This window comes from Lutra lutra, chromosome 16 (assembly GCF_902655055.1).
Source record: "Lutra lutra chromosome 16, mLutLut1.2, whole genome shotgun sequence".
NCBI classification, from domain to species: domain Eukaryota; kingdom Metazoa; phylum Chordata; class Mammalia; order Carnivora; family Mustelidae; genus Lutra; species Lutra lutra.
In genome coordinates, this window is record NC_062293.1 from 57,279,434 (window position 1) to 57,305,093 (window position 25,660).

At 47.7% G+C, this 25,660-nt stretch overlaps 1 protein-coding gene and 1 long non-coding RNA gene across 6 annotated transcripts in view; both read right to left on the reverse strand.

Annotated features, from left to right (window-relative positions):
• Window positions 1–7,209: 7,209 nt before the first annotated feature.
• Window positions 7,210–18,248, reverse strand: LOC125087369 (uncharacterized). The gene is made up of 4 exons (XR_007123417.1): window positions 18,144–18,248; window positions 15,797–15,881; window positions 10,102–10,138; window positions 7,210–7,484 (listed from the first exon to the last, which is right to left on the reverse strand). It is a non-coding gene; the product is annotated as an uncharacterized LOC125087369 (long non-coding RNA).
• Window positions 18,249–22,638: 4,390 nt separating this feature from the next.
• The window catches only part of USP43 (ubiquitin specific peptidase 43), a 51,537-nt gene continuing 48,515 nt past the window's right edge, over window positions 22,639–25,660 (reverse strand). For all 5 annotated transcript variants that reach the window (XM_047707612.1, XM_047707609.1, XM_047707608.1 and 2 more), the window contains exon 15: window positions 22,639–24,310. In XM_047707612.1, the coding sequence (XP_047563568.1) occupies window positions 23,238–24,310 (1,073 nt within the window). In that variant the 3' untranslated portion in view covers window positions 22,639–23,237. The remainder of the gene's footprint in view (window positions 24,311–25,660) is intronic.

The following is a 25,660-nucleotide window of genomic DNA, read 5'->3' on the forward strand; positions in this document are numbered from 1 at the left end:
AACCATCTTGTTCACCTGAAAGTATATCATCAACATTTTCCCAATGATTAGCCCATCTCTAACCTGGAGCCATTTCCTAGAAGTGTAACTGCTAGGACACAAACATTTTAAAGACGTTTGTTACATCACACGATTTTATAGAAAAGTTTCACCAGTTTTCACTCCCAGCAGTAAATGTCTGAAAATTCTGGTCATCCTCTGCCTCTTCTTAGCCTTTTCCAAGGTTATTTTTTTTTAAAGTTTTTATTTACACTTGATCTTAGCCAAAAGGCCAAGAAGTGATCTATATTTTTTAGGTTTTTACTTAAATTCCAATTAGTTAACACATTTGTTATTTGTTTTGGGTAGACAATATAGTGATTCAGCACTTTCATACAACCAAGGTCATTCGTTTGCTTTCTATCTTCGCCAGTTGTGTTTCAAACATTTTTTGTGATTGTTGGCCAATTACATTTATTTTATGTACTTTTTGTTGGTGCACGTACCTATTTTATTATTTGTCTGTTATTTATAAAACTGCACTTCATATATTAAATGTTGTCAGTCTACATACGTAGAGAGACAGAGATAGAGCTTTATAGCCATCTCCCCAAGTTCTTTTAGCTTCTGATGTACAGAAAGTTTAAAATCTGCAGACCATCTAATGTTTGTCTTTTTCCTCTGACTGATCTTCCTTTGCTTTTCCTGTTAGATTTCCCTAAGTGCTCATTACTGTTTTCTTCTTCTAGTTCTTCTATTATGTCAGTGTTTGGAAACAGTTATTTTGATACATGCTATCCATCCTACCTCACCATGTTCTTGAAGATGAATTAGAGAAAAATCATATTAGAACAAAAGTTAACCATTACTTGCCCAAGTAGTCTTCTTACCACTCATTTAAAACTCCTCTCAGTTTGAGGTGATTGACTGACAAACGGGCTACTAAGGGTTAGAAGAGTCTTGAACAAGAAAAGAAATGACAAGAATAACATGGAATCAGTCAGGGTTACTGCAATATTTAATCAGTGGGTACTGCACTGGAAAGGAAAATTTTGTATATTCCATCCCTCTGCCAAGGCAACTCACCTTCCTCCTACGGGGCATCACAAGAAGACAGACCCAGCTTAGCCTTGGGCATCCTTCAGAGATGAGTGACGGGTGAGGGCAGCTGGGGGACTGAGGGCTATTACTGTGGTCGGTCTTCTGATTCTGGAAAGAGAAAGGATGCAACACTAATAGTGCTTCCAAGTCTGACTCGGTTGAAGAAAAGGACATACCCTGCTTGCTTATTTACTCAGTGTCCCCTCCTGGCACCCTTATCTCTGACGTCTCCTGGCAAGTCAAAGACCACAGAATCTCCCAAATGACCTTATGGGGGAGGGGCTCAAGCTCAGCCCCCTAATCAATCCTTTCAAACCCAACTTCCCACGGCTAGAATTTTATGTCCTACTGCTTGTTGGACAGTTGCTCTGTACCACAAATACAGTTCAGAGACTATTCTGGGGCAAGGTATTTGTATCTTACACTGATAAATGACCCCACACTTCGGGGAAGATTTTCACACACGTTCATGGAAAGGCTCCTTGGACTAAATCTCCAAAACCCTACAGTTGGGGTTGTTGAGTTATCGCTATAGGGGACTACAGGGGATCACTCAATTCTTGTTCCCTAGTCCCAGTTATGGCCCTAACCACCTCCCTGACTTAGGTCCCATCACCTTCTAGGTCTTTGTATCCTCAGCCTGGCCCAGGATCCTGCCCCGTGCATTCTACGTCCACCTCGCCAACACCCGCCACCACTGCTGCTTGCTTTGAAGAGGATCACGCCTGCTGAGAGCATAGGAATGCAAACCCAAACCGCCCCCGCAACAGCTGCGTCCAGAGCAGGCAGAGGAAGATCTGGAGAATAAGCAGCCCATGTCACGGGCACCCCGTTCCTCAGTCCCATGCAAAATGAGGAGCTGGTTAGGTCTTCATTTTCTTCTTTCTGACTATATTCACCTGTTGTGGAGACAGGCTCAGGTCGTTCAACAGGTGTCTAGGGGAGAGCCTATTTTCCCAGGGAATGAGGACACATAGAGACCGGGGGCGGGGGGGAATCATTCTGTTGTAGAGAGGGGATGTATTTGACTTTCATTATATTTGTAAAAACTCCTATTTGGAAATCACGATAAACAAAAGAGATGGATTAACAGGTAGGTGACAGGTAATCCTCCGATCACGTGAAACTTAAGTAACTAGTTCAGAATGGTTCTTTGAGAAAGGCTTAGTCAAGACCCTAAAAAAAATCACTTTAAGTAAGTTACTGGGGGAGTACGTAATACGCTGAGCCTCAGCCATCAGCCACGAGATCAATCCAATAAATGCACTGCAGTCCTTACTGCAGAGGACAGGTTGCATATCTAGTAGATAAGTAATCTGCTGAGGGGTAGCCTGACAGGGACCATCCCCCTACACCCCTAAGACAAGGTGCTCGTTGAGCCACTCAGTCACCATCCAATGCTTGCTTTATTTGGTGTTTTTTACGAAAAGTACACATAATCCATCTATCCTTGTTAAAGTGCATGAGTGTGTTTCAGTATGGGTGCCTGTAGAGCTCTGATTGACTCCAGAGGATGGTGGCCCTGTTGCATGGGGCCCCGCCATGCCCATGTAAGGAAAATCACAGCAAAACCATAACTGGTTTCCTTGGAACTGGCCTGGACACTCAAGAACTAAAAATTATAATGAGCCATACACTCTCCTACCTTGAAAATAACAGGAACTCCAATATGGGTTACTCTTACCCTACAGAATTTTCTATAGCATTTGTATTTAAATAAAACACTCTGTTCTCTCTTGTCTTCCCCAATGGCTGGACAGATGGATGGATGGATAGATGGGCAGATAGATGACAGATTAGAGACTACAAAGAAAGGAGAGAGAGAGAGAGGGAGAGAGAGAACCAACCTTTCATCCTCCCATCCCATATCTTCAAGTAAAAGCACTGTTTGTTTGGCCAACAAGTCATGGAAACTGGAATGGCTGCTGGTTCATAGTATTTCCACTTACCTTCTCCTTGGGTCTGGGAAGTATCTTCAGTCTAAAAAGGAAAACAAAAGACCCAAAAGAATTTGTTCTCCAAGGAAACTAGATAACACTAGGGTCGGTGGCTCCTGTCAGCTCTGGAGACTCCTCTTCTCCCAGGATCCCAAGAGCAAAATGTGTCCAGATTTTGGCCAACCCATCTTCCCCTGCCTCTTCCTCCCTGAACTCCTGGGAAAGATGTCCTACAAGGTGTGGTGTTGGGAGGGCAGGACCTGGGACAAGGAGCAATTCCACAAGCGGGTATATTGGGAGAGGAAACAGATCTGGTTGCCTCTGGAAGAAAAGTGAGCTTTTGCCCCCAGCGGCCCTCATCGGGGAACCCTCTTACCTCCAAGTAATGGTGAGGCCATTCCTGTCCCCTGAGTCAGACCTGTATTGTCTCTCCACTGGAAGATTAAAGAGAAAGAAAGAAGGAAGAAGGAAATGAACACCATCCTCCCTGTGCCCCTCTGAAAGAAAGAATCCAAGTCAGAGGAATGTTAAAAAAAAAAATGCCCACCTGAGGAAAATACTTCTGGGACTTGACATTCATAGGCATGTCCCAAACAAGGTCAACTTATTTTTTTTTAAGATTTTATTTATTTATTTGACAGACAGAGATTACAAGTAGGCAGAGAGGCAGGCAGAGAGAGAGGAGGAAGCAGGCTCCCCGTCGAGCAAAGAGCCGGATGCGGGGCTCGATCCCAGGGCCCTGGAATCATGACCTGAGCTGAAGGCAGAGGCTTTAACCCACTGAGCCACCCAGGCGCCCCAAGGTCAACTTATTTTTAAACATTATGTTACTTTTAAAAAAAAAAAAAAGCATCTGTAATATATTTCTTCAATCTCCAGATATTTTTTCAGATGAAGTACCTCTATGTTTAAAGTAGTAACTATAACAGTTTATATGCTGCAGAGTGTCCAGAAAATCTGGAAATGTAGGAGAAATCATGTGTTTATTGTAGTTTTCCCAGGCGAACAATCAGACACTTTAGTGGTTGAATGAGCTAGTCATTACCTTTGCTTTTACCTTTCTCTCTGCCCTGCTTGATTATTCTTTTTGAAGATTTTATTTATTTGAGAGAGATTGTGTGAGAGAGAGCACAAGCAAAAGGGGCAGAGGGAGAGGAGGGGTAGACTCCCTTGTTGAGCAGGGATCCCGACACAGGGCTCCATCCCAGGACCCTGAGATCATGGCCTGAGCCAAAGGCAGACGCTTCACCGACTGAGCCCCCCAGGCGTCCCCTGCCCTGCTTGATTATTCTGGATAGCATTCAACATCACTGGACACGAGCAAACACAGCAAGGCTGGTATACCAGATACCATAAAGCAGCACCATAAGCGAGACCACTATGTGCCACAGTTCCTGGTACTAGTATGGGGATATCCTTGCTGGACGGCCGAGGGGAGGGACCCACCGGAAGTGATTTGCTGGGGGTTGAGGAACATCCGCCCTGGTGGTAGCACCACCCCCTGCGATGGGGTCAGACTTGTACCACGTGACCGAAATTTGCAGTTTGGGGAGAGCCGCTGGAATCTGGATGATTTTCAGTGGTGTTGTGTTTGCACGCCCAGATCAGTAAGACCTTGAGAGGCTTGAGTCACCAACAAGCCATTGTTGTCTCTACTACAGTGGGCGACATAACCCGTGCATTGAACTGATGTGCATGTAATTGATGAGAGATCAATTTCAGTGGCTTGGGAAAAAACAGTCGAAGCACGCTGATAAAGCCTGTAGAAATACATTGTACGTTATTTTCAGGGTTTTTCAACATTTGAGAAAGAGCTAGAAGGCATTGTTTTTGTGGCCAAACACAAAATCAGTGATGACTGTGAAGATGTCCTAAAGGAGAAGTGCAATTAATTTCTAAAGAAGAGTCAGAGGGATCAGTTGAAGCATCGGTAGAATGCTGCAGGGACACAAAATTGGTGCCCTGCCCTTGGCGTGTGACATACGGTAACCCCAAGGGCAAATTCGGACTCTGACTTTCTAACAGAATCCCCAGGTAAGACACATTCCACCACGTGAGCCCTAACGATTTGGAATCCTTCTCGGATGCTGCACGTGGGTTTGTGAATGTAAGGAATTAATGGGCTGCTCACGAGCCATGTCTCCAACAGCCTGAGGAGCAGCAGGATCTGACGAACAAGGAAAAGTGGATCTAAATTCATTAGGAATCTGTTTGGAATCAGGATTCACCAAGTCTGTTGCCTCTGGCTCAGCGGCAGCTATTTTGAAGAATAACGGGCAGGTCCGCACGCCCTTCACCTGAAATCCCTCCAGTTTCATGATATGTTTCTGTTTGCTCTAAAAGTAGATTGTGAAGATACTCTGGGGCGTTGGATTCCTCACAAGAGCTACGAAGAGCTATTGAATGGCTATATTCACTGCATCCTCATTCTCTCTTGCCACTCTAGTAAGCTTCGCCAAAAAGATGAAGATCAGACAGCTAAGGGGTACCTGGGTGGCTAGTCAGTTAGGCGTCTGCCTTTGGCTCAGGTCATGATCCCAAGGGTCCTGGGATCGAGCCCCGCATTGGGCTCCCAGTCAGCTTCTACTTCTCCCTCTGCCGCTCCCCCTGCTGGTGCTCTCTCCCTCACACCCTCTCTCTCTCTCTAATAAAAATCTTTATTTAAAAAGAAAAAAAAGAAATTTGACATTTAAGAAACATTCGAAACAGCATTTAAGAACCAACCTTGCTGTGTTTTAATGAGGGATAAAATCTGGGGACTTAAGACCAGCCTGGTCCGACACTATCACCAGACGGAAACCCATGAGGGCCTTGTTGACGGATTCATGCAGCATTTTTATCTCTGAGTGCCTACTCTGTGCTATTTTCAAAGCTCCTACTATGCCTTGGAGACTGGAAGCCCTCTCCATCACAGACAGTGAAGAACACTATTAGGGAACTAAACGAAGGGGATGCTACTTTAGAGAAGGTGCTCGGGGAGGTCTTCTCAGCGAATGTGATGTTTGAGACCTTCCTGAATGCTAAGAAAAAGCCAGAGCTGGGAGGCAGAGAAGCAAAGGCCTGTGTGGCCAGAGCTCAAAGAAGGAACGGGATGCACAATGGGGTTTATGCAGGATGGGTCCTCCCAATGGAAGGTTGAAGGCAGGGACAGTTGCGAGCTAACTGCCTGTTTAAAAGCTCACTCTGGATGCTTCGTGGAGAAGGCACTGTAAGAGGCAAGAGGGGAGACAGACAAATTAGGGAGCTAGGACAGTTATCCAGGAGAGGGTTGGTGGAATACGGACCAGAGTGACAGTCACGCAGATGGGGAGAAGTCGTGCGATTTTAGGTGTTCTGCACATCTCAGAGCAAATCCGTGCCCTTTGACTGGGCTTTGCTCCCCGACTGCCCTTGGCACTGGAACATGGCACTCCCTATGAATCTATTAAGCTTAATGCCGTACCTCCCATTTATACAGAACTTCTCGCTTGAAAGAGTGGGTCAATAATATATTATCTGATTCTCACAGCATCTGTATGACGCAGAAAAGACAAATATTAATCCCACCTAAAGAGGTTGAAGGTCTCACAACCAGAAAGCGTCTCGCCTAGCCACTCTGATTTCGAATCTAAGCTTTTCCCCTCCCCAAATAATACACTATCCACACAAATGAAATAAGTGGGTTTTTCACAGCATTGGACAAGGTAGTCCCATACTGATGAGGAGCAGAGAGTCCAAGGTCAAAGTAAGTTAGGGAAACGTCCCAACACCTTCTGAGTGTATGTGGCTGGAAATACCAGATACACACAGAAAACCACTGGATGGGAACAGGCAGGCTTTCACAAGACCAGGGGAAGTGACCAGAAGGGGGTTTGTATAAGTCGTCGAAGACGGTCGTAAGGGGTTGGGAAGATACATGGAGCTTGGCAGGGTATAGAGAATATTAGAGCTGGAAGAGAATCTGAGGATAAGGTGATACTATTTCGTAGATGAGGTCCAAACACAAGGTCTAAAGAGGGAAAAAGAAGATGCTGAGATCAGTCTGTTGAGTGGGTGAAAGGCAAGTGGGTGGGCTGGGAAAAAACAGCACTATGCAAGCCGGTCAAAAGTAATCTGTGTCTCGATCTGTAAGAGAAACAGGGAGACTAGAAGAAAATAAGGTGAAGACTACGTCAGAGAAAGGGAAGGGCAGGAAAATGGCACTCACTGTGGGCGATCATCACTATGTTCATATTGATGCCGGCTGGCAGGCACCGTCCCCTTCGGGGAGGGTCACGAGCTTCCCGTGGACACCCACTCCTCGGCCTCACCCTCTGAAACCACAGTCTCCGTCTCTTCCGCTCTCGGGCGGCCCCTGGTTTCTGCTTCTGGTCCACTCCTTTGATTGAATTATTTGTATCCTGAGACTCATCAGTCAGCCTTTTGCCTCGGATCCTTTCTTGGAACTTCCTGCCCTTATCGCTGGTCCTTCCCTTCCGTCTGGTAATTCTGGAAGGGGAGAAGTTTGCAGGAAATATCTGAATTAGGATTTCCCCTTTAGTTGCCAAATAAAGTAAAAATGTCTTAGCTGACCCCATGGTCTGGCCCAAAGGCACCGGCTTTATTACTCTCCAGGACCCAGCCCCTACTCTCTAACTTGTCAAAAGACATGACGGTTCCTCCCAAACAATCCACCCTTCATAGCTTCCTTCCACCCAGAATGTCTTCCTCCTTAATCTCCACATATCGAAACCCTGGATTTGGGGGATAGGCACAGAAAGCACACATCTATGGTATTAGCCTGCCCAACATCCCACTTCCTTCACATGTTTCTGTGAGAACCCCCCTTTCCTATCTCAGTCATGTTGTCTACATGGGGCCAATCCCACCGCTGGAGCCAGCCACGGACCTGCTACCCTGACCCAGTGTGTCGGCGTACTACTTCCGGCCACAGTGTTCAAAGGCGGTCAGAAGGACTCCCCCGGGTCGGTCAAAGCCAACGGCAGGATGTTGGCTAGAATTTTCAAGGGGGATAAAAATACACCCAACCTTTTACATTTCTAGTAACAAAATACAAACACAACAGATAAATTGGCCATCTAATGATACTCAGTTTTGAAATCTATAAACCAAAAACCTAACAAATATAATGGAAAAATCATCACCGTGAAATACTTTAATCGTCTTTTCAAAAATCAATAGATCGAGTAAGGGATAAAATCAGTAAAGTGTTAGAGTATGTGAATAACTCAACAGACTTGATCCAGTACTCATCCATGGGATCCCGTGCCTAAAGAACACACATTTTTGAGGGGTGCCTGGGTGGCTCAGTCAGTTAAGCGTCTGACTCTTGATTTCAGCTTAGGTCATGACCTCAGGGTCGTGAGATTGAGCCCCGTGTTGGGCTCTGCACTCAGCTGGAGTTGACCTGAGACAGTCTCACCCTCTCCCTCTGTCCCTCCCACCACCAAGATAAATAAATCTTTTTTTAAAAAGAATATGCATTTTTGAAGCACACATTAAACACTAGCCAAAAAATAAAAAATAAACTAACCATGATAATTTCACTGTGAAAAAGTGCTGAAAAATTAAAACTTATTCTTAAACTAAGGAAATAGTATCAAAAGATCCCTTAAGTTCTTCAAGGACCACCCAGGAGGGATATTTACAATAAACATTATACCTCAAAGGTTGAAAGGTTAAAATCATTAACTGGACCAGAATGCCAGCCTTTCCCAGTACAAATAAGGAAGGCACTGCTCGTCCTAATGGGTACAGTAAAATAAGAAAATTAAGAAGAAGTAGGAATGTTAAACTGGAAGAGACAAATTGACATTAATAAGAGAAAAAAAAAAACAAATAAAATAAATGATAGTCAACAAAGTGACCAGATGCAAGATGCACTAAAAAGAAAACAAACAAACTAAAATAGTATCAAAGCTACTAAAAGTGTGATAGAGAAAAAGATGCATTTCCATAGCAATAAAAACTATAAAATATTTGCAAATAAATAAAAGACAGATGCAAGACCTAGCTGAAGAAGTATGCAAGGATGAGGAGAAAAGACCTGAGTTAAAGAACTTAACCATGATTGTGACGGCAAACACATCAGAATCCCTGGGATAAAAGGAAATGTCCATCAGTTGGGGTTTAAAAACTCACAGGTACCTGAGCCCTATAGCACACAGAGCATGAGCTGGAAGGAAGGAGGGAAACATCCCCCAGCTCTACTGTTGAACTACAGAAGCAAGTCGCAGAAAAGCAATTATGTGAACACACAGATGGACCGAAATTACATGCTTCTTCCTATAAAAGCAATGCATAAGAGAGATGTGGAAGGAAACATTCCAAACAGATGACAAGAGTTACTTCCGGGGAGGGTAATGGGATTCAGATAGGGCCAGGAGGAAGGGGCTGGTTCACTTAGATTGTATACAACATTTTGTAAATATACTATGTCATTTTAAAGCAAAACTACTGCTCAAAATATGATAAAATAATTACGTAATACAGAATTGTACTTAAGGAATCACAACGTGTGGATGACAGCTATCCCCGTACCTTGGAATGGAAGGCAATAAATTTATTAACCCATCAAAAGATCTATTAGTCTTTAATGAAGACATTTTTTTAAAACACTTGATTTTTAATTAATTTCTTTTTCTTAAGATTGTATTTATTTGAGACAGAGGGAGAGCATGAGCAGGGGGAGAGAGGCAGTGGGAGAAGAAGGGCAAGAAGTAGACACCCCCCCCCCCCCCCACTGAGCAGGGAGCCCACCGTGGGGCTCGATCCCAGGACCCTGAGATATGACCTGAGCAAAAGGCAGACATTTAACTGACTGAGCCGCCCAGGCATCCCCATAATGAAATAATTTTGAAGTAGCTTTTCGGTTAACCAGCCAGAAATGTTGAAAGAATTCCTTTGAGAGAATTGATCAATCATGAGGAAAACAGCCCTAGAAACCAGACTTCCTATCAAAAAGCAAACAATTCAGGGATTTTCCCCCTATCTTTTTACTTTTCTGTAATTCTTGGCTTCCTATAAGTATAGTACTTATATTTTAAAAGAAAAAAAAAAATAGGCTTTAGGTCCCTTGCCACCAACCCAGTGCTCCACATCTCACCCTGATTCTGTCCCGGTCCTTGTGCTGTGTTCGTTTTCTGGAAAACAGAAGAGATCACCCAAGTTACACTCCGCCAACTGGCTTAGGGTTATTTGCTGAGGGTGGTGTTTTTTATGGTCAGTGCAGTATCTTCAAGAGTCCTGAGTATTTTTCCTAAATGACTTTTCCCATGTCATACTTGTATTCAAATTTTTCCCAAGTCACTGATTTTTAAGATTGTATTTATTTACTTGAGGGAGAGTACCGAGGAAGAGGGAGAAGCAGATTCCCCACTGAGCAGAAAACCCAATGTGGGTCTCAATCCCAGGACCCTGAGATCACGACCTGAGCTGAAGGCAGATGCTTAATTGAGTCACCCAGATGCCCCAATCCTGATTCTTTTTAAAAATCAAACCTAAATGCCTCATGTTGGCATTCAGGACTCTTCAAAATACGGAGTCCCTGAAGCGTGTATGTTGTTAAAAAAGAAAAAAATCCATCTACTAGATAGACCGCCATAAACAAATACACTACTACATATAGACACACACATACACATTTGCTCGCTCGCTCTCTCTCTCTCTCTCTCTCGTTCACACACCTGCACGGAGCAAGGAGCATCTCAGATCTGAAAAATATCAACACAGGGTAAGTGACTGACCACTCAGGGCCATAGGTATTTCAGTAGAGACTGGCAGGATTTTGACTCACCTGATCTGAATGTTTAAAAATCAGTAACAACAATACTCTTTGTTCAAAATAAAACAACTATTCGGAAAGTCAGCTTTGGTTCCGTGTTGTGGACTAGCTGCTCGTCGCCCTGGAAAGTCTGCCTCTCCAGACCCTGTCACTGTCCTCACTGTCTTCTGTCTTTGATTCGACCGTCCTCTGCCTGTGTCTCCTGAGGACCTTGGGCTTGACGGCGGGAGCCACGCCCATCACCCAGGGGATCACCCCACCTCTCTGTCCTTAACTTATTCACATTTTTTTCCCCTGCAAACTCCCTTCTGCCATGTGAGGGAGTGGTCTCGGGTTCCAGGGATTTGGGACATGGGAGCTAGCAAGCCGCAGATCCCACGGCCTCCAGTGTACGGCATCCAGTGCTCCCTGGAGCTCAGGGCATCTGTGAGGCCAGGAGGAGGCATGGCCCCAGGCTCTGTACCTGGGGCGGGGCGGGTGGGCACAGCCCTCTGCCTCACTGAGGACTTCCAAGCCTGGGTGACCCCGGGAATCTATGTTGCTGATACCATGGCCACCAAGCCATACCTTCCCTCTTCCCCCCCATCCTCTGACATCCTGGGCCCTGCTGCAGGAGAAGAAAAATTATATGTGGATGAAAGGCCATCTTGTCCCTAGACTAGAACATGCATGGTTCAACAGGCCCCTGGAGACTGTGGCTGCCTCCCTCCACCTCCCAAGGTCTGGGGCTGCCCTCCGGGGTTCAAGGACACTCCTCACACCCGAGATGGGACAGAGAAGGCGGGAGAACCTTTGGCCCCCCAAATCAGGTTTTCCGACCTTTCAACACGTTTAGATACACGTGAAAGTCTTCCCCCTACCTCTCGGTGAAATTCAGGTTTAAACAAGTCGGATTAGATTTCATGAAAACCCCATCTGAGTGTTTAGGGCACAGTCTCCGCGGTTGAGAATCTGTATACCTTTCCTAGCTTGCAAGCCTCTTTGCAATTTGTATCATGCTTAGCGAAATAAGTCAATCAGAGAAAGACAACTATCATATGATCTCCCTGATATGAGGGAGAGGAGATGCAACATGGGGGGTTGAAGGGGTAGGAGAAGAGTAAATGAAACAAGATGGGACTGGGAGGGAGACAAACCATAAGTGACTCTTAATCTCACAAAACAAACTGAGGGTTGATGCGGGGAGGGGGTTGGGAGAGGGGGGTGGGGTTATGGATATTGGGGAGGGTATGTACTATGGTGTGTAGTGTAGTAGTAGTAGTAGTAGTAGTATGCTGTGAAGGGTGTAAACCTGGCGATTCGCAGACCTGTACCCCTGGGGATAAAAATATATGTTTATAAAGCTGTAAAAAAAAAAAAAAAAAAGAAAGAAGAAAAAAGAAAAAAGAAAGGATGAATATCCAAGTTTTGTAGCAACATGGACGGGACTGGAAGAGATTATGCTGAGTGAAATAAGTCAAGCAGAGAGAGTCAATTATCATATGGTTTCACTTATTTGTGGAGCACAACAAATAACATGGAGGACAAGGGGAGACGGAGAGGAGAAGGGAGTTGAGGGAAATTGGAAGGGGAGGTGAACCATGAGAGACTATGGACTCTGAAAAACGATCTGAGAATTTTGAAGGGGTGGGGGGTGGGAGGTTGGGGGCACCAGGTGGTGGGTATTGTAGAGGGCACGGATTGCATGGAGCACTGGGTGTGGTGCAAAAATAATGAATACTGTTATGCTGAAAAAATAAAAAATTAAAAAAAAAATGCAAATACACATTTAAAACACTGGAGATGCAGGGCAGCTGTGTGGCTCAGTCGTTTGAGCACTGGACTCTTGGTCTCGGCTCAGGTCATGATCTCAGGGTCGTGAAATCCAGCCCCGTGTCGGGCACCAGGCTCAGCAGGGGAGCCAGCTTGAGATTCTCTCCCTCCCACCACTCTCACTCTCTGTCCCCCTAAAATAAATAAATGTTTTTTAAAAATAATAAAATAAAATACTGAAGTTGCTTTCCCAAATGGTCATCCTTTGCCCCCACTTGGTTATGAAAGCACTATTTTCGGCTCCCTCCATCATAGGGAGACTCTCTCCCCCACAGACCATGTGCCCTCTCTAAGACACTACTTTAAGGCTGAGCACGGCCCCGTTCGGGATGTCAGAGACCACTGACAGGCTTGCATTGCCCTTAACAGGCTTCCGGATTTTTCGAAGCAGTCCACAGACGCGCTCAGCCTCCGTGCTCCCTCTCACTCCTGGTGAGGGCGGCAGGGAGCTCGGTCCTGACTGCGCTCCAGTGCTTGAGTGTACGGAGTGTCGTCCTCCTATCCTGGGAAACAAAGAGGGACCCAAGGCCGCGGGCTTGCAGAGAAAATTCAGCGTGTTGGGCGGCTGGCCTCTGCAGGGTGGAAGGGGGAAGCCCACCCCTGGCCACCGGGGATTGACTCAGAGAAGGTTCCAGAATGTCCAGGAGGAGACCGTCCTGAGCAGTTTCATGGGGACTGCTCTGACCACACCGGACTGGGGCCAGGCGAGGGTAAGGGATGTCCAGGCCTTTACTTTCTGGTGGTCTTCTGTTGCTTAAGGAGCTTGACTAGGTTAAGCCACTCAGGCAGGTGAGACGGACACACAGCTCCCACCCTCGCGCTCTGAGGGTCTCATGGGCCATCCCGAACGAAGTTCTGCAGGAACCCAAGCATACAGAGGAGCCAGGTGCCCGCTGGGGTGTCTAGAGGGCTCCCCAAGGTGAGGTCACAACTGAGTTGAGGCTTGAAGCCTGCATGGACATCTTCCAGGTGGAGCAGAGAAAGTATGTTCCAGAAAGAGAGAATGGAAAAGGCCAAGGGGTCCAAGAGAGCCTCCGTGTTTCGGAATTGGGGAGGAGAGCACGGGGGAGGGAGGAGCGGTGGCCGATGAAGTCAAGACCCTGTATGTGGGTCTTTGCCCTGCCCACCCTGTCTGCACTACTCCAAGCTCGGTGCTCCTTCTCATTTGTGTCTTTTTTTTTTTTTTAATATTGATTTATTGATTGATTCAGACAGAGAGAGAGCACAAGCAGGCAGAGCAGCAGGGAGAGTGAGAAACAGGCTCCCTGATAAGCTGGGATAGACTCAAGGCTCCATCCCAAGACCCTGGAATCAATGACCTGAGCCAAAGGCAGATGCTTAACCGACTGAGCCCCCCAGGCGTCCTCCGATTTGTTCCCGATGGTGTTTATTGTTCTTTTATGATGATCAAATGTATGAGGCCCCTTCCCACTATCAAGTTACCTACAAGATGATGTTAACAGGGGATCCTATCTGCGACTTTATTTACAAAACCACATCGTGGATTTGCAAATGAAAAGGTGTCAAATATCCCACCCGTGTCCTGTGTGGCCCTGTGGCTGGGTGCAAGAGTTCACCGTGGTGCCTGGTACTTCTGGGTCAACTCCAGTCCCCACAGCAGACATAAAGAAAACGGTGAAAGTTGTAAGGTGTTACAGTGTTCGCAGTGAAGCACTGTAGGTGCTGGTAATGGAATTGAAGTTGAAAACCAGACGTGGGCGGGATCTGAACAGCTCAGGGGACTGGAAATGCACAGAGCCTGGAGATCATGCCCGTAGGGGTCTCCTTACATCTTTGCAGGGTTAGGGAAAGGCTCCTGCATAAAGATAGGACCCATGACAGGTGCCCTGCTCATCCAGAAGAATCCAGAACATGGCACTAGGAAAAACACAGCTGGTACCAGTTATCAACAAATTGCCTTCTAAGGCACACTTCATTATCTGCTCTGTGAACAGGCATTTGGACCTTCTAAACATCTCTCCTTTTCCAGCTGGCATGACGCTAAGCTTTGTCAGCAGAGAACATTGGAGAGGTGTTGCGGAAAGAAGGAGCCTCTCATCCTAGTTCTTGCTGGTTCTCTTAGCACATAGATGTCTTCTCAGTGCTGGGTATGCGTGGCAGCCAGCAGCCCCCAAGGGCCTTCCCCAGCACCCCCTCTGGGGGGTTGCACTGGTCTGCCTCCTGGGGGGCCCCTCCTTAGAGCAGCTTTCCTGCATACCCTCGAGGCCACATTCCCATCAAATTTTGCCAGGCAGTATATTTCTCTATATTAAACTTGTCCGAATTCCCCTGTGGTTTCTGTCTCCTGGTTGGGTTCCCACAACACAAGGCAACAAGATTAGGGACCAAGCACAGGTGAGGTCCCACCATTCTCTCTGTCACTCTGGGATGCAGCAGAAGATGCTGGGCACACAGACAGCAAGTCGAGGAGTCGTCTTCTTTCGTCCATCCTGGTGGGGAGCTGAAGAGAAGAGCTCCCTCAATTTTAAGAGAGAATTAAGTACGTCCTATGTCCTCCTTGCCATGACTGAAGCCTGTCCACTGAGCACGTGTCCCCAGCTGAACTATTTTCCTTCATCCTGAACTCTTTCTAAATCTTGCCTTAGGACTTATGAAGCTCACCTCGATGAGAAAGTAAGAGGTATAATAAAAACAAAGACCAGTGTAGCATTTTTATGGGTTAGGCACTCTCGTGACTCTTTCAAATAAGTATGATCCTTACAATAATCCCGCGGGGTGTGCCATCTGTGATGCTCCACCATCATCCTCGAGCTACAGGGGAGGGATGTGCCCAAACTGCAAATCTGGCAAAGAACAGATCTGGTCACAGACTCCAGAAAGTTTGGCTCCAGAACCATTTTCCAGTGCAATCATCTATCAGAGTTTGAAGGACCCTTCCCACTGCAAGGACCTCCTTCTGGATTTTGCATATAACCACAGTCAGACCAGGAGGTGAAGTGACTGGCTCAAGGCGTCTTCGGTCAGTGTGTGACTGGTTCTAAAACTCAGACCAGCCATGTCTCCGGTTGAAGCTCTCTCGAGTTGTTCTTCGACTCCTTGACGCTGTCTGTAAGCCCTGTTACTTTTCCCCTACATCGTGAGCCTCTTCCCTTTACCTAACTATGCCTTCCTCTGAGCTGCCTTTATCTGCAGAAGAATCTCGAAGGAACTCGTTTTGGCAAAGCTTCCCCAGGAGGCAGCTTACCGTATTTCCACTGCACTCGAGGGTCGGAGACCTGCCTTGAGGCTGCTGTGGATGCTTCTATTTGAGGTGGCATCATCCTCAGCTCCTGAAAAAAGATGAAGTTGTGGGGTCAACTTTCTGAGGTTGCCGTGGGGGCAATGATCTGATGGGACTGGGGGTGGAGGTTGCGGGGGAGGAATGGGACAGTCACCCCAAGCAGGTACATGCCCTTCTGAAAAGCTTATCGTTGATACCCAGTTTGAGAGATTTACAGATGGCAAGAATTAGGGAAAACTGAAATTATTTAAAATATATTTTAAATTCAAACTGAATTTTGTTGCGTTAGGAACTTGCTATAAATTATGGGATCCATTGTTCATGTTTTCCTGTCCTCTTCATCTCTTGCGTTCCCTGCTAGAATTCTATAGTAATTGGCTTGGAAAGCTCACTCCACAGAGAGAAGCTTCTGGCTCTCCTTCCACCAGGCAGGTGACCTTGGCCATGTTGTTTGATAGGAACACATGAAATCACCATCATGGTAGATCAAAAATGGTTCAATATGATCCAATCTAAGTCTGCTTCTCCCTCTTCCTCTGTCTGCTGCTCCCCCTGCTTGTGCTCTCTCTCTCTGCCAAATAAATAAATAAAATCTTTAAAAGAAGAAGAAGAAGAAGAAGAGGAAGAGGAAGAAGGAGGAGAAGGAGGAGGAGGAGGAGGAAGGAGAATCAGTGAACCCCAGGAATGTAGGAGTAAATGTTGCTTGGTGGTGTGGTGGTTGTGGTTTACCTCCTGAAGCTAATACTCAGAGAGCTAGGGCTGCCAGCTATCAAGTTATGCCCATGGAGGCTGGAAGCTAGAGAAAGCAACAGATTCAGGGAGGTCTCTGAAAGACTAGAACTTACCCTCTAATAAGTACATGTTCTAGAATCCAACCTACTCAAATCTGTATGTCTTCCTTTTGGGAATGTGCCTTATAAGAGACACTGGGAAACTGGAGGTCCTCCCTCTCCTCCAAAGTCATACAGTTCTCTGCATCCAGAGCATGAAGGACCACAGGCTGTCCCGACCCTGCAGATTTCCAGTCTCTGATGCAGAGGAATATAGTTCTAAGACAGATCTGCCTAAGAGCAGGCTTCCCAGCCTGACTGGAGGCACCAACCATGTTGGAATGTATCCAAAAAGCATCACCAGCTGGTGTGCAAGTAGGTGATCAGTTCTGACGGTCTATGAAACCCTCCATGTAAATCAGAGAAGGTTCCTGCTCCTCCTAATAATCTCTTCTCAATGACTGTTTCTTGTTCAATGTTATTAGCGCCCACTGTTAACGCATTCAGTCCCTTCACCGACACCGCAAGCTGGGTGTATTATTATTGTCCCCTCCCGTGATGGGAGCTCTGGTGCAAACCAATGAAGTAAGTGGCCCCGGGTCTCCAGCTGGGAAGTGGCAGGATTTGAGGCCATGTTTGGCTGGTTCCAGAGCACAGACTCATGACTGCTTGGTTAAACACTCGCTCTCCAGCATTCAGATCCATTTTCCTAAATGATCCCATGAAACTAACAAGGGATGGTATCATAATTTCAGAGGTGGCCTGGCAGAATGGCTCTCCAGGAGAGGAAAAGCGGGGGAAGGCCTGATTTGCAGCATTTGCTGATTTCTCTCTGTAAATAATTGCACCACGACAGATTTCAACTAAAAGTGCCTGGTGACTTTCCAGAATATTTAACAGTGGGCTTCCAGGAGCTGGTGTGAGCCCACCTGGCATGCCACTGCCGAGTTCCCATTACACCGATGAGCCGACCAAGGCCCCAAGACATCCATATACAGGCCGTGAGGCCCAATTAATAGCAAACCCTGAATTTGAACCTGGGACCTCTACAAAAAGGCTGTTGGTCGCTTGCACAACTCTATTTGTACTTCCCATTTGGGATGGAGAAAAGAGAGCGTCACTACCTGACACATGGGTCAGACCACTTTTTTGACAATGGAGTGTTCTTTAAATTTGATCTCTCCCACACCTGTGATTTAGACCCTAATGGGGCTGTTCATGTGCTGGATGGACCGAATTGGAGGGCCCTTGTTCAATGAGCAAAGACATGGGAAGAAGGGGAGAAGGAAAAGGTAGAAGGGGAGAAGAAACAGAGGTGTCAGCTCAGGTGGACAGTAAATGGAGCAAGAGAGAAACATTCCGGGTGCCCACGGCAGGGGCTGTGAGCTGATCTGTCTGCCAGGATTCCCATCTTAGGCAAAGAGCACCTGCGTTTTCCTTCTGGAGGGTGGACGTGCTCAGTCTGTGTAGCTTGGCTGGCCTAGGTCTGACAAAAGAGCATGTGACACGCACGGCCCAAGCCACCAGGATGCCCCAGGCACCTGCATGCCAGTCCATTCAAATCCAGCCTATCAGGGGGAATTCTGGAATGTGGCTAGGACAGGAAATGGCTATGTCTGGAAGTCCTTTGCTTGAATAGCGCCTTCTGGCCATGACCTGCGGCCCCCTGCCGACCCCGCATGTAGGGTTGAACCCCCTGAAAGAAACTAGAATTTTGGGTAACATCAAAGTGATTTCATGAGCATGACTCTTGGTATATCTCACAGATTTGTCAGCTGACTCGTCAACATCTCAGTTCGGAACATCCCCTGGGTAGGAACTGCCTGCGTTCGGCCAGGGACAAAAATAAATATGGCCCCTGAATGGGCTGGAACGGCAGACAGATGAAGTTCCAGGATCTCTAAAAATGGAGTCAACTTTAGTCCATTTCTAAGGCAGTGGAACAGAAGGTTTTCAAACCTCCAGAAGCAATTATACGTCAACAGAAGTATTTACCCGGCCTCCTGTGAATGTCTCCCACTAGCCCTCTTTGGATCTACCCTCTGTCACCCTACAATACTGTAAACCAGCTTGTTCCGAGGACTGGGAGGATCTCTGGTTCTGAGCACGACTGACTCGCATCGTCTCCCAGCAGCTCAGAGTCCTCGTAACAGGGATTAACTGACATTTGCTAACTAGCTCCCTTCGTACCCTCAACCACCTGATGGATCCTGTCCTATTGTTATCCTCACTTCCCAGAGAAGGAACACAAACCACGGCAGAGCTAAACTAACTTCCTAAAATCAAACAGCCAGACAGGGGCTGTGAACGCCAGGCAGCCCGGCACCAGCGTCTGGTCTCTCAGGGTAAGTCAAGACTCAGGTCCCGGGTCAGGGAGGATCTGGTTCAATGTCCAGCTGGGGCCCCCGACTGGCTGCTTGGACCATCTGAGAAGTGACTCAGGTCCGGTCCTCCAATCAGTCCAAAGTCTCATGTTTTCTAAGCGAGAATCCCCAACCGCAGTGCTCTGGTCAGAGTGGAATTACCCTTAATTTCCATCCTCCATCCTGTGAAGACACTGAGCCTGTCTTGGTCCTGCACCACAGTCTGTTATGTCTGCGTCCGATCGGGGACTGCCTTTCTCTGCAGGAAAACATGTGACCACAGAAACCTTCGGACGTCGCCACCGCCCCCCACCCCGGGGCTCTACTGTGACCTCATCATGATGTCACAAGTGATGCAGGTGTCACTGTGGAGATATTTGGAGACCACAGAGGGCCACGAAGATGAACCTTCATTTATGGCATCATAACAGACAGCCACAGATAGGGAGAACATTTCAGAATTCAGCAATAGAAAGCCAGAAGTGGATCTTTACAGGGGGAGTTATTTCTAATTCTCCACACCTAGGTTTGGAGCTGGTGCCCCTCCGACCCCATGTTTCTCCGACCACCTCGGCGTTGTTTCTTTGGTGGGGCTGATTCGTGGTAGGCAGGTGTCAGTCTAGAGAGTCCTTTTCTGCACAGGACTTGGAAGGGAGCGTGACTAGCCTATTTCCACCATGAATGCAGCGATTACACACACCTTCTTAACCTATTCAGAGTAGGGCTCTCATTAGAGACCCCTTTTTATTTAAAAGACTTACTTACTGTAGAGAGAGAAAGAGCACAAGTTGGGGGGCAGAGGGGGAGGGGGAGGGAATCTCAAGCAGATTCTGCACTAAGCTCAGATGCAGGGCTCGATCCCGCAACTCTGAGATCATCATGACAGCCCAAATCAAGAGTCGGACACTTAACCGAATGAGCCAGCCAAATGCCCCAAGACCCTTTTCTTATATTGTCCACTCAGGTAGAAAACTGGGGGCTGGAGGGGATGTTTGAAGGACCGATTAATCTTGCAGGAACCCATCAACAGGTCGATGACTCCAACTTTGTCCAATTTACATTAATTGTTAGGGTCCGTGATCAAAGGAATGAGACTGACAAAAAGTGAAAATCAAACAAAGCTTTATTTTGCGCCAAGCATCAAAATTCAAACCGACCAGTTGGGGCCATCTCTTACGAAGAGGCGACGACAACGGGGAGGCCACTCCTGACGACGAAGAGATGATGACGACGAGGAGGATGATGCTGCTCCAGCGAGGCCGCTCCCCAGAGGGGCCGCTCCCCGGACAAGGCCGCTCCCACGACAGCGAGGACGACAACAAGGACGACAACCCCGATGACACAGACTCTGCTCCCCATGACGCCACTCTGACAAGGCCGCTCCCCAGAGGAGGCCACCGCTGGAGGCCGCTCCCCGGAATAACGCTGCTTGGGTGAGGCCGCTTCCAGCAGGGCCGCAGCTCGGCGGTGAGGCCGTTCATGGCGGGGCCCGGGTCGGTGGTGGCAAGGCTGCTCACTGCCTCGAGGCTGCTGGCGGCTAGGCCGTTCCCCGAGGCGCCACTGCCGACGGCCGCGGCTCGGAGCGGCAAGGCCGCTGGCAGCGGGGCCACGGTTCGGTGGTGGCGAGGCCGCTCCCCAGCGGTAGCGGCGGCGCGGCTCCCAACAACAATCACTACAGTGGCTATCCTGATGGCTATCCTAAGGGCTGTAATGGCTCTCCCTAAGGCTATTCTAACTCCTCCTATTACTCCTACTACTCCCCACCCCCTGCTGAGCCTTGCAGACTAACCTTTATAGAGGTGGTTGAGCCGGGCCACACACAGGTGGCCAATGAGATTTCAACTCACCTCAGTAAATATATGTGCGCCCCACTGATTGGATGTCTCCATCCGGCCTGGCCCACCCCTATATCCGGGGTTTACAAGTAAGTTCCTCTGGGAGGGGGAGGCCCTTACACTGTGACTTCCAAAATAGGGTGCTACAGCTCGATTTCCCTCAGAAATTTCGCACACTTGTTAAAGAGTAATAAAACAAGGCTTAAGGAGAACAGACCAATTTTCCTGGAGGGAAAACCATTAAATTGAGATTCATTCTGGAAAGGTCAAAATCCTTTCCCAGACACTTACTCTCCCAGCCTTTCTTGCCAGGTTCCTACAGAGGGAAAAGCAGGCTCAGGAAGGAGACACCCAGCGGTCTCGGGCATCCCCGTGGAAGACCTGGGATGGCAAACATAGCCACCAAGGTCCATATGTCATTTTCTCTTACTAACCCTCCAAGTCTGGCATCCAGGGAAAACACTCCAGCCCGTGGTACATTACGGACACCACCACTAACACTTGGGACCTGCTCATGGTATCCAAGGGAATCCCAAAAGTTCTCCCCTTCTAGGGGAGAAGCCAAGAGGGTGCACATCTGAGTCAGCACCCAATCCCCAAGAGGACTGAGGAAGGGAGGCTGACCTTAGAAGGGCATGGGAGCCAAAGATGACAAATGAGCACCACCAGAGGAGAAAGAACCAGAAATAGCAGGATTCCTAGACTCCCCTAGCCCAAGACCACACGTGTGGTGCACGTTGCCTGAGACTTGTCAACTCACACTTGAGAACCTTGATGCCTTTTGAAATGCAAGCACACGGGTCTTCTGGCTTCCATGTCACCCTGTGGGGCCAAGTGGCTGGGTCCTCTGAGCTTTTCCTATTTCGGAACTGTGGTTCAAAGCAGTCTTTCTTGGGCCACCTGGCTGGGTCAGTCGCTTAAGCATCTGACTTGATTCCCGCTAAGGTCATGATCTCAGGGTCTCAGGGTCAGGGGATTGAGCCCCTGGTTGGGCTCCGCACTCAGTGGAGTCTGCTTGAGTTTTATCCCCTCTACCCCCCCCCCCCGCCCTGCTCACTCTCTCTAAAATAAATAAAATCTTGAAAAAAAAAGTAGTCTTTCTCACTAGGGTGAAAAAAAAAACACCTCATTCTTTCTTCCTTAAGGAAAAAAAATTAAAGTAGCTGAGACATACTAATGAGTCACGCGATAGGTATGAAGAAAAGTTAATTTCTGGAGTCTAATGTCTTGTACAACTGGTTCCCATCGGAGAGGAAGTATTTCTAGAAAACAGACTAAGTACAGACCCAGGGTCATGTGTAGCAGCTTCCCAGTAAGAATTAGTGACGTGATATTTGTCAGAGCCGCTAGAAAGGAGAGAATAAAGCTTAAGGAAACGGGACAGTCGACTACCAGTGTGTGGGGACAGACTCAGACTCTCAGACCTTGTTAAGTACGAGCCCTCCAGACAGAGACCTGAGGGGACTCCCATTTCTTTAAAGAGAGCAAAGTCAATTTATTTAAAATTTCAGACACAACTCAGGTCACTACTTTGAGATCGACAGCACGGAGCCAAGCCGGCGCAGCGGGAACAGAACAAGATCACTGGTAGGGACGCCCGGCCGGCTTAGGCAGCTCTTCATCTCAGAGTTGTGGATTCGAGTCTCACACTGGGTGCAGAGAGAACTTAAAATTATAATCTTCGGGGGGGAAAAAAAAGATCAGTTGTTAAACGTGAATAACTCAGAGAGCCGTCTGCATGTTTCACTGATGGGCTTTTATTAAAACTGTACATAGATCTCATACTTCATTTTTTCTTAAAGAGAACTTCTATTCCTAGTATCAAAATAGTTTTTTTAAAATACCTTGAAAAACAGTAATACAATTATTTTGCTATATATTAAATATCTTCCTATGATCCCAATCACTTCTGTTCCATCTCTCCCCGAATCCTGCCTGAAGGTCACTATATGACGGTTTTTGGCATCTTGAAGGCTTTATCCCAGAGAAGCTTTAGAGATTTGAGAAAGAGAAGCCAGCGGCAAGAACCAATTTGATGTCTTAGGCTCCTATTTACAAGGCTTCTCTGCAGGGTTATATGCTGTCAAACTGGGCCACGTTGGAATCTCTCTCCCCAGTGTGTCCTCAGGCCAGGGAATTAGGGAAACAAATTCCTTCTTGCTCTGACCGGTAACGTTGACTCAACAGCACCATCTCGTGGCCGACGCGTATGAAGCACCCAACGGTACAGGAAGGTTTGGACATGCTATGTTGGATATCTAGAGGCGGGGACCAAAACAAAAAAACCCTTTTTTTTTTTTTTAATTTTCAGGGGTCACAAGACAACTGGCTTCCGGAAAGCCCACTCTTGACACAACACAAGCTTCTTGCAGCTGCTCTGTCTCGAGGCTCACCAGCTTGGCAAGGGGGGGGGGGGGGGTGGGACTGGAACACACCATCAAAAACTGGACTCAGGTAACGTTTTCTTCCGGCTTAAGGAAAGGGTGTGGTATTTCACCTTCTGCAAGGTGCCAACAGGCGTGTGGTCCCCGGAAACTGTCCTCTGTGACGGGCCCAGGGCACTGGCCCTTGTGGGCCTGCCAGCTTTGCGAGGGAGGCGGAGAGAGCTGGGTGCTGACCAGACGTCCCTCTCCAGGCAGCTGGCAGGCGCCCTGGACAGGCTCTCTCGGATCTGGAAGGAAGGCGAGGAGCCTTGGGTGTGCTCATCCACAGCCGGGCTCAGACTGCCGCTTGCCAGGGACACTGGGGACGCACGGAGGGCCGCCTCCGCCCTGTTATGCTTATGCTCTTTCTTCCAAAACACAGATCTCAGCAGGGTGAGGGTCCCCTGTGGGAATCTGTCTGCCTCAGGGTCTCTGGCCTCCACACTGGCCCTCATCCTGGCTAAGGTATTCTGGCGGTTGTCTGCGCTGTTTTTAGGTAACACCGGAGGGCCCAGAGGCTCCTTGGTTGGGGAGGGTACCCTGCCGTGGCTCCCTGCCTGGCTACTTCCATCGCAGTTCGCAGTCTTCTGGCCCTCGGGCTGGGCTCGTTTCTCAGTCCCCACTGAAGGCATCATCACCAGGGGTAGGTCAAACTGTCTGGGGAGCCTGATCTCCTGACTTTCATGTTCCTTGGCTTTCCTCGCTGCGTTTAGACCATCTGGGACTCTGGGGGCTGCAGAGGGGCTGGCGTGGCTCGAGGGGCAGGGCATTCCAGCCGGTGCCCTCTCAGTGGCTCGCCCACCCTCTTCGCCCTTAGCAGAGCCGGCGGCGTCTGACTTCACATCCTCGCCAGCAGCACCCATCAACAGCGGCACGATGGACTGGCTCGTGGATCGGGGCCTCCGCCTGGACTCCAAGTACTCCACCAGCTCAACGGATGCACCCAGGGGTTTCTCCCTAGGTCTAAAAGACCATCGGAGGGGCATGGTCTTGAAGGGCCCCTGCTTGGCTCTGGAAGGGGTGGGCTCCTTCATGCTGATGCTTCGACCTCGTATGCCCCGTACCAAAGGCTTGGACGTCAACCCTCCTGAAACAGACACCAAGAACATCAGTGCCCAAATTTCCCTCCAGGTGCATTGAGTGACTATGATGCCTGTCGTCGAACAGACATGGGTTGAGATCTCTGATGCATCAGGCAGCACTGGGGTCGGAGACATAGCAGCACGCAGGACCCCAGAGTTCTAGCTCTTGGGAGCACTCATGTGCACCCGCTGTCCCATGGAATTCATTTACCTATTTGAAGCCACAGGGCAAGCCAGTGCCAAAAAAGGGAGCTACATGCCCAGACAGCCCAGACTCCAGGTCAAGCCCAGTCTTGGAGGCATCTAGCCCTACGGCAGAACATCATTTTCATTTATAGCTGAGTATTTGCACAAAGCAGAATGCTCAGCAAAAGTCCCTCCTTTTCCAAGTCAAATTAGGTGCTTGTACTTTTCAAGTGCAAGACTCTCAGATATCCTACCCTGGGCTGAAAAATAAATGTGCATTGAGTTTTATCAGAGCTGCCACTTACTGTCTTCACTGTGTGTTTCGCAGCACCTGTCTGTAGTTGGAAACACATTTTTGATGTGTAATGTGAAATGAGAGTCTAGAAAAACCGTGTGATCCCACTTGCACGCGTGTGTGTGATACATGCATGTGAAAACATATGAACACGTCTGGAGTGATAAACACTAAAGTGACAAGGCACCGAGGGGGCCCTGGGATGCTGTGTATGGTTGATTTTCTTCTTAATTCTTTCCTAAATCTTACTGTTTCTAAAGGGAATACACAGATAACCATGGCTGTATATTTTTTCTGAAGAAACAGTTATGAAAACAATTCCATTGACAATGGCATCAAAAGGAATAAAATACTTAGGAATTAACTGAAGGGGTGAAAGACTTGTACAACACTACAAACATTAAGAAGAAATTAAAGACAGAAATGAAAGGCATCCCATGTTCATGGATTCGAAAGCTTAATATTGCTAAAATGACATTACCCAAAGCAACTGATCTACAGTGTCAGCACAATCTCCACCAAAATCCCAATGGGGATTTTTACAGAGATCAAAAAAATCCATCCTGAAATTCATATGGAGTCTTGAGCAACCTCCACAACCAGTCCCAAAACGACAAACACTGCATGATTTCCCCGCATGAGGAGCTCAGAAGGGTCGAAACCAGAGACACAAAGTATACAGGTAGTGGCCAGGGCAAAGGGAAGGGGGAGGGTGTCACATTACTGTGAAATGGACAGACTTTCAGATCTATAAGATGAAAAAAGTCACAGGGATCGATGCGAACACCCGAAATGTGTGCTTAAAATGGTCAAAATGATAAACTTCGTTCTGTGTATTTTAACATAATAAATGCAAAAGGTAAAACAACTCGTA